Consider the following 9,433-nt stretch of genomic DNA (forward strand, 5'->3'; position numbering starts at 1 on the left):
GTCGGCCCTCGGCAGATCCATCCAAACCTTCTCGCGAAACCCTCCAAAAGAAATAAAAACAAACAAAACAAAAGCCAGGCGAGGAGAGAGAAAGGAGGAGAGATAGAGAGAGAGAGGGGGACGGAAAAAAATATTTGTGGGTAGAGAAGAGAGAGAAGTAGTAGGGGGGTTGGGCGCGTGTGGGCCCCGCATCCCCCCGCGGGTTTTACTTTTGGAGCCGCCCGGTTTTGTCGTCTCCTCCGTCCGTCCGCCCCCCGCCCCCCGCTATTACCCCGCCCCCCCTCTCCTTCCTGTTCCCCTCCATCTCTCCCTCGCCCCCTGTGCCCGCCCCCGCCTCACACACACGCACACACCCCACAGCCTACAGCGCTCCCTTCTGCTGCCTGCTTGCTCCAGCGCCCGCCTCTCCTCGAGCTGCCGCCGCGCGCGCGCGCGCCCCCGCCCGCTGCTCGTTCCTCCCGCCTGCTTGGCTCGGCGAGCCCTGCCAGCAAGAGGTTGGTGGGCGGCGCGGGGATTTGTATTGGAGGAGCCGAGGAGGGTGCTTGGCCGCGAGGAGATCGGGGGCGCGGGAGGGTGGCCGCGCTCGGTTCAGCGGGATCACTTGGCGCGGGGCCCATGCCGTGAGCAAAAGCCAAGCTTTTGTTGCCCGGGGGAGAGATCTTGCACTTGCCGCGGAAGTGAAGCCGGCGGTGCGGTCCCGAGCCGAGCGGCGCCCGCCCCCCGCCGCCGCCGCCATGGCCGGCAGCGACGAGGTCAACCGCAACGAGTGCAAGGTGCGCGCGCGCCTCCCTCCCGTCGCTTCCGCTTCCTTCCTTCCTTCCTTCCTTGGGCTTCCTTGTATATATACTAGTACTAATTTCGTCGCGCGGGCATGTCACCCCGCCGTCCTTGCGTCCGGCTCCCGCCCCTCGGTTGCGCGTTTCGGAAGGGGGAGGAGGCGTTCTTCGGCGGGCGGGTGCGCCAGGCCGCCGCTGCCGCCTGCCGCTTTATGATTCGGTGGATTGGGGCCAGCGCTGGCCGGTGATTTCCCGGTCAATCGCTGCCTTTTCTTTCCCCTTTGGGCTCAACCCGCAATTTTATCCTCTTCGCACTTGCCCCCGTTGTTTTTGGAGTTTGGGAGGGAGTGGCGAGGAGGGATGCCCACGGAAATGGCTACCCAACAAGAGGGGAAGCGACCAAATCATGCCAAAGCTTCCATCTTTTCGGGCAAGCGGAGGCCAAAGATCGCCGCTCGCATTGCCCTTGTCACCCATGCGAGGAAACTGCAAAGGAATACTACTAGCCGAATAGCCGAATAGGAAGGATGGGAGGCGCTGCAACGACTGCCATGTGTTTGTGTTTGTGTTTGTGATGAGAGGGGGACTCAAACTGTTGCTGCTGTTGATGTTGTGCAGGGTGCGGTGCCGATCCACACATGGGTGCTCATCTCCAACTTCAAGCTGGCGTACAACATGCTCCGGCGGGCCGACGGCACCTTCGACCGCGACCTCGCCGAGTTCCTGGACCGCCGGGTGCCGCCCGACGCGCGGGCCCAGGAGGGGGTCTCCTCGTTCGACCACGTCATCGACACGTCCACCGGCCTCGAGGTCCGCATCTACCGCGCCGCCGCCGCCGCCGCTAACAACAACGGTGGCGCGGCCGCGGTCACCCTGCCCATCCTGGACTTCCTCGCCGGCGCGCCGTCCCCGGACCCGTTCCCGGTCATCCTCTTCTTCCACGGCGGCAGCTTCGCGCACTCTTCCTCCGGCACGGCCATCTACGACAACCTGTGCCGCCGGTTCGTGAAGCTGAGCAAAGGCGTGGTGGTGTCCGTCAACTACCGTCGCGCCCCGGAGCACCGGTACCCGTGCGCCTACGACGACGGCTGGACGGCGCTCAAGTGGGCCATGTCGCAGCCCTTCCTCCGCAGCGGCAGGGGCGGGGACGCCCGCCCCCGCGTCTTCCTGTCGGGCGACAGCTCCGGCGGCAACATCGCCCACCACGTTGCCGTCCGCGCCGCCGACGCCGGGATCAACATCTGCGGCAACATCCTGCTCAACGCCATGTTCGGCGGCACGGAGCGCACCGAGTCGGAGCGGCGGCTGGACGGCAAGTACTTCGTCACGCTCCAGGACAGGGACTGGTACTGGAAGGCGTACCTGCCCGAGGACGCGGACCGGGACCACCCGGCGTGCAACCCGTTCGGGCCGAACGGGCGGCGGCTCAGGGGGCTACCCTTCACCAAGAGCCTCATCATCGTGTCGGGCCTGGACCTCACCTGCGATCGGCAGCTGGCGTACGCCGAGGGCCTCCAGGAAGATGGCCACCATGCCAAGCTCGTGTACCGTGAGAAGGCCACCGTGGGTTTCTACCTGCTGCCCAACACGGACCACTACCACGAGGTGATGGAGGAGATCGCCGACTTCCTCAGGGCTAACCTCTAGTACATACTACTACGACATCACAGCTGCCTGCCTGCCTGCCTGCTGATCATAAGACTCATCGACCAGTGGTCGTCTCAGACACAAACTTCAACCTCTTGTTATAGCAAGAAGATGGTAAGCTTGACTTATAGTTGTACCGATCTGCTCTCCTCCTCCGCCTTATACTGCTGCTGCTGCTGCTTGGGGGTAATCTGCTGAATTCCGGCGACGACGGCAAGGCATTGCTGCTGTCCATGGCCAAGTGGTGCACTCAAAAGGACAGCCAGCTCCATATTTCTGATCTGATGATAAAAGCTCTAGTAGGAAAGGAATCACGGTGACTTTTTGTTTCGTCGTCGGGTGAAAGTCGTTCTGCTGATCAACAAAGCTTTGATGATCTGCGTCCTGGTTGATGGAGAGAAGCCTATTATTTCGCCTTCAATCACCCTCCCTCCCTCCCTCCCTCCCTCCCCGGAGGGAATTCATCATCTAACATTCTGTGTACAGTGGTGGACTGACGGACCAACAAGGAGGTGGACGGCCTTTTTGTTGTTGCTGTGTTTGATGTATTACTACTAGTAGTTTTTTTCTCATCTTTTCTGGATTGGATGCTGCCTACCCCTCACTCTATGATGAATCTATTATCTATCTACCCATGTTTTGTGAAACATGTTTCCAATCTACTAGGCAATCCCTGAAGAAATTGTGCTACTACTAGTGCTGGCCTGTCGTCTCCTTTCTTGTCCAATCTCTGTATACAATGCTCAACTACTGATATGTTGTATTGCGTGTACCTTGCATGCCTCTGGGTTTTTCTCCACGTGGGTGTCGGTGAAATGTGGTGAAGAGGATGGCCTGATGACTGTGTGTCCTTTGCACCCGTGCCATGTGTCATTCCTTTTGTATCCAACCTCCGATCCGACAGCTTAAAAACTTCTGTAATCGCCTGTACTTGCCACGGGGGCGTCTGTCAGTGTAGTAGCAAGGTGGTGGAAGGATTGCGATCCCAGGCAACCCAGGGCCAGGGGAGGAGAGAGTGTACTAGTACCAGATAGATCACGTCCCATGTCAGTGACATTTTCATGCTCCTTTCGCTGTAGGTGCATGGATCGTGTCGTTTCGTCCGTTTTCAGTAGTAGTTGGGGGAATGGATTTGGCTCCGGTTTGTCTCGTCTCAATCCTCGATTCTCTCCTGATCTCCCGGGCTGCTGCTGCTGCTGAATTCCTGAATGTGACCTTGTTCCTGATGATGCGCCGCGCGTGGCATTCCCGCACAGCGGCATGCTAATGGTATTTGTGTCACTCCTAAGTTTCCATCCATCGATTGAAAATGGAAAAGCCTTGCCACGGACCGTTTGGATGGAGCTTTGGAAGTCCACAAGCACAAATTGAACAGACGGCAGCAAGGACGTGTCTGGAGCACGGGTAAACAGGACCATTAGCCGGCCCTTTTAATTTGTACAGCGGCCGCCGGCCAGCCGGACGGCTGTAAAGCAGGGAGGGCGGCCCTGCTCGTCAAAAGGCCGAGACTTTCTCGTGCAACACCAGCAGCAGCAGCAGCAGCACTTGCCAAAAGCCGCTTACGCTCACGGCCGGGGAGGAGAGCACAGGCTGATCTCTCGGCGCCGCGCGTGGAAAGGTGGCGTGGCTCTTCCGCAAAAAGACAAGCCGAGCAGAGCCGAGACGAGCACGAGGCTCGTCCAGGGCCAGTCAGCACGGCCGACCGGCCGGCTCGCATTCCTATCCCATCTCTATAGCCGGGGTCTGGGCGCCTGCCTGCCCAAAGTGCAGTGCCGCTGGCACATCAAACAAAGAGATGAGTCTTGGAGGCGTTCTGGAGCCTGGTCAGCACCGCCTGGTTAGCGCCCCCGCTCGTTCTCGTCTCTTTTCTCGGCTTCTTTTGCTGTCCTCTACTCCAGTCCAGTGCTGTCGCCACCAGCCCGCCTGCTGTCACCTCTCGCTCTCCGCCGGCCGTAATGGTGTGTCTGTTTTTGTGTTTGGTTTTGGGGGTAGAGTGGGATGGAATAGCCACTGTGAAATGAAGATTGACAAACCGTTGTTAAATCAGCATCACGATCGCAAACGGTCAGCGATGAGCTCCACACGCCTATGAATTTCGATGAAGGTCCTGATTATTGGAATTGTTAAGGCCTTGTTTAGTTTAAAAGGTACCCAAATATTTTCAAGATTTTCCGTCACATCGAAACTTGTGTCACATGTACGAAATATTAAATATAGATGAAAACAAAAACTAATTGTACAGTTTGCCTATAAATCGCGAGATGAATCTTTTGAGCCTAGTTAGTCCACGATTGGACAATATTTGTCAAATAAAAACGAAAATGCTACAATATCTGAAGACAAAAAATTTTAGAAACTGAACAAGACCTAAGTATCTGCATGGATTTAGATTTATAATATGAATAATGGTATCTGCATGGATTTAGATTTATAATATGAATAATGGTAGCAGAAACAAAATTCAAAAACTCCTATTATACTACTATGTCCGTAAATTAGCATATACATATATAACATGATAGAAACCACAAAAAAATGTTTAGAAGAGTATACCTGCAGCTGTGTATAGCAGCTTGACGCGCAGTGACATCAGTGCAATAGTCATCAATTCAATCAATCAATTAAAGTATAGATCAAAGGCATATTGTTCTCTCAATCACTCGTGCACACTGGTGGCAGTACTTATAGTGGTTTCTAGCGTGCCAAGCTTTCACAGGAGAGGTTATTAGTATATCTAGGCATGAAATCCTCCACCTTCACGTCAAACAATAATATGGTACTATTTTTTTTAGAAAGTACTGTAATACGGAGTAAAGTAAAGGGCATTGCACCTTACATTTTTACTCATGGTCTTTAATATTAAGCCCACTAGAAAGCATAGGTAAAAGAACCTTTGAGAATTATTTAAATTTTCTGCATTTTATTACACAAAATCTAAGGGTCCAGCCCATCGTATAAATTCTAACACTGATCGACTAATGCGGCTGTTAAATCACCGGTACGATCGCAAACAATCGGTAATGAGCAAAACAACCAGACTGTTGTTGTTTTAATAGGGAGTAGGGATGCAAAATTGTGCTTTTTCGAGGGGGGGGGGGGGGGGGGCACAGCAGGAAGGAGCATGGGCTCTCCCGGGCAGTACGGGGCCCCAAATAGTGCGGGAACAGTGCGCAACGTGTCACGTTGGCGCGGCGCAATTATATGCGCGCCCCAAGGACGGTACCGGACCGGACAGGACCGGAGCGGCTAGACGCCTACTACTGGGTACTGTAGACCACTAGACCTTTCAACCTTTCCGCAAGCCGACGACGACGACGACGATCCACGCCGGCTCGGGGGAGAAAAATCCCAGGGCTATCCGGTTGGTCCTGCCGATCCCGACGAGAGCCAAGCAAGCAGGCAGGCAGGCAGGCAGGCGCCCGGACTGGCATCACATGTGTTAAACGAGAGATGTGTCCGGGCCGGCGGACCTAACGCCCAAGCTCATTTAATCCGGAGCGCGTACGCTGCCGAAAGGCACACCTTTGCCTTTGGATTGATGAATTGAATGGGTGACGGCGAGGCCTCCGGCCACCCGTTTTGAGCCGGCCGGGGGCCGGACTGGACGGCCGTGAAGCGGACAGGCAGGCGGTACGGACTACGGAGCCGGTGAGCCAAACGTTTCGTCTACTACTATCCCCGGCCGCATTGATCGCTCCGGCACGAATCCGCCCACCGGCCTCACCGCGCGATGGGGATCCTTTTTATGCGTGATGCATGAGAAGCGACTTCACGTACGGTCAGACGTTTGTAGAGTCACAGCCGAGGCGATTTGTGGTAGTTTTTCTCTCATGTGTGTGTCACGCTTGTCACGAGAATCGAATGCATGTGTTACTAGAAAAAATACTGCTAGTGTTTTGTCCAGTCGATCGGTCGGTGCCGGTGGCTAGCTGCTCGGTTTGTTTGGTCAGTCGTCACACGAGACGCATGCTTTGCATCATCAGCGCCCGGATCGCGGTCACACTGCCCAGACGGAGCCGCGTGGTCAACCTTGTGCAACCGAGTTTTTGTTCTGTGCTGTGCGGGAGAGCGGTCCATGACACGACACGGAAGCGCGCGCGCGCGGTCGCAGGCTCATCATGCATGCTCCTCTCGGTTGATCACTTCGATCTGATCCGACGACGTGCGGACGCCGGACGGGAGGGCTGAATAGTCCCCGCCGAGAGCCGACGCCGACTGCTGTGTTCTGTCCGGCGTCGGCGATACGCGTGTGCGGGCGGGTCGGCACGGCGGCCGCTGGCGAGCTATAGCGGTCGCAATCAAGCGACCAGCTGGTGCCTGGTAGTGCTCGCGTCCACGTGACGGAGCGTGGAGGCCAGGAGGGGGGGAGGGAGGGCGTCGGCACGGAGGTGCTGGGGACGGGGTTGGTTGTCTGGCTGGCGGCTACTTGGCGCGCACACGAGGAGCGGATGAGGATGAGGATGGCTGTCTGGTCTGGCCGCGCGGGGCCTGACCGGCGGCCCCAGTCTCGGCTCGCCTTTTGTTTGTTTTGTTTTCTTTCGGGTTTTGTTGGCTTGTGGTGGGGAATCCGCGTCGCCGTAGCCTCCCGTCCCCCGTAGGCTTTGGCGCCTTGCGCCTGGTCGCTGCTACGTGTTCGCTTCCTCCGCTCGCATGCCGGCCTGCATGCAGCCTGCCCCATCCCACTCTTTTCACACTAGCGGCTCGATGAACAAAGGCGTCTACTAAATTCGTACATACTCCCTCCATCTCAAAAAAAAATCATTGTTTTTGACTTTCAAACATCTTGTTTGACCATCCGTTTTATTTAAACTTTTTATATAAATACCATCTATTTTAATATGACTTATTTGATCATTAGAGATACTTTAATAATGATTTATCTATTTTAGAATTTGCACAAAAATTTTAAATAAGACGAGCGGTCAAACATGATTAGTCAAAGTCAACAACAACGGTCTTTTTGAGACGGAGGGAGTACAGAATATCAAATATAAATAAAAGAAATTATCTATAATTTACCAGATAAATCTTTAATATTGTGACAAAACAGTTGGGACGAGCTTTATGTCTAATAATAGTCATCCAAAATACAAGATCCATTTGTCCTTTGGGTAGCGCTATAGGTAAAAAGTTCGATACCTATTTTTAGTCTTCTCCAACAACAAGACCTAAAAGACAACACTCTCTGCAAATGAGCCTCGAGAAAAAAAGATACCCAAATTTAGGTTATGTCTCTCCTGATATCCAAAATAAGTCTTCTATATGGGTACTCTTTTGAAGGCTACACGTATTGCGTTGGAAAACTATTTTAGGTTTAGGTTCACAAATGCGTCTGCTATTGGAGACAGCCTTATATGGCAATTAATGGGGCGCCACGCCCCACGCACCGAGGCGCTCCCTCCTCCGTCTCGCCCTCGCTCGCTCGTGCGCTTTGACTTGTTGTCCTCTGCCGTTTGGCGCTGGCGCTGGCACTGTTCTGTCCACCAATGGGATGGGGGGCTGGACGCTACGCTAGTCCTCTCGTTCGTCGGACGTATGTAAGACACTTTTAAAAAGATTTCTCGTCACGTCGAATCTTACGACAGAATATTAAATATAAATAAAAAAAAGATAACTAATTGTATAGTTTACCTGTAAATCACGAGACGAATCTTTTAAGTCTAATTGTTTTGTAATTGGATAATGTTTGTCAAATAAAAACGAAAGAGCTACACTGTCAAAATCTAAAAAAAATTTGGATCTAAACAAGGCCTTAGGATGCAAGAGTTTATTATAGAGTTTAACGTAATTAATTATATATTATTTATGATATTTTACTGATATAGAAACATATTTATTAAAGAAAGAGGTAGAAAAAATAAGGTCCTATGAATTTTTTTCGGATGTCATATCGGATATGTCGGAAGGGGTTTTTAGAAACTAATAAAAAAATAAATTACTTAGCTCGTCAAGAAACTGCAAGACAATATAATTAATCTGTTATTAGCATATATGGGTTACTGTAGCACTTAAGGCTAATCATGAAGTAACTAGGCTTAAAAGATTTCTCTCGCGATTTTTCAACCAAACTGTGTAATTAGTTTATTTTTTATGTATATTTAATGTTTCATGCATGTGTCTAAAGATTCGATGTGATGGATGAAAATTTTTTTTAAGTGAGTAAGTAATAGGGCCTACTAGAAAAATACTGGTAGGCCTTGTTTAGTTCCGAAAAGTGAAATGTTTTCGGTACTGTAGCAATTTCGTTTGTTTGTGTCAAATATTATTTAATTATAGACTAACTAGGATTAAAAGATTCGTCTCGTGATTTACAGCTAAACTGTGTAATTAGTTTTTATTTTTGTCTATATTTAATATTTCATGCATGTGCGACAAGATTCGATGTGACCGGGAATCTTGAAAATTTTTTGGTTTTTAGAGTAAACTAAAGCCTTGTTTAGTTCCCAAAAAATTTGAAGATTCCTCGTCACATCGAATCTTTTGTCACATGTATGAAGTATTAAATATAAACAAAAACAAATACTGATTACACAGTTTATCTATAATTCGCGAGCTGAATCTTTTGAGTCTAGTTAGTTCATGATTGGACAATATTTGTCATAAACAAACAAAAGTGCTACAGTAGCCAAAACCAAAAATTTTTCTCAAAGCCTTGGGAAGGCAGCAGGCAAAGCCGATCACCACACCACTCACGGGCACCACACCGGTCAAAAGTTAACATCTCTCCTACTGTAGGTACGTGTAAAAACTAGTACTACAATCACTTTTCCGTGTTCGTTCGTTCCTTGCGGCTAACGCACGCCGGCTCCGATTCGAGCGTGTGCAGCGTGCAGCCGGACAAAACAAAACCGGCGAGAAAAGTCAAAACCTCTCCCGCATCCCGGCACAGTGAGCGCGGCAGTCGCCGACGGACGCGAGCGAGCCAGAAAAAAAAAGAAAAAAAACACGGGCAATGCGCATGTGCCAAAAGCGTTGCCAATGGCTGGCTTGGCGTGCTGGTGCCGCCCCTC

The 9,433-nt window shown here is 51.7% G+C and overlaps 1 protein-coding gene across 1 annotated transcript; it reads left to right on the forward strand.

Annotated features, from left to right (window-relative positions):
* On the forward strand, window positions 291-3,195 carry LOC110430265 (gibberellin receptor GID1-like). The gene is made up of 2 exons (XM_021447636.1): window positions 291-773; window positions 1,395-3,195. Exons 1-2 carry the CDS (start codon window positions 735-737, stop codon window positions 2,421-2,423), a joined length of 1,068 nt encoding a protein of 355 aa, XP_021303311.1. The 5' UTR covers window positions 291-734; the 3' UTR covers window positions 2,424-3,195.

This window comes from Sorghum bicolor, chromosome 9, assembly GCF_000003195.3.
Source record: "Sorghum bicolor cultivar BTx623 chromosome 9, Sorghum_bicolor_NCBIv3, whole genome shotgun sequence".
NCBI lineage: Eukaryota > Viridiplantae > Streptophyta > Magnoliopsida > Poales > Poaceae > Sorghum > Sorghum bicolor.

Excerpts from the sequence above, each read along its gene's own strand:
- LOC110430265 (XM_021447636.1), top strand. The coding sequence starts at position 735 with ATGGCCGGCAGCGACGAGGTCAACCGCAACGAGTGCAAG. Across the intron at positions 774-1,394 it reads TCAACCGCAACGAGTGCAAG|GGTGCGGTGCCGATCCACAC; the intron begins GTGCGCGCGCGC and ends GATGTTGTGCAG.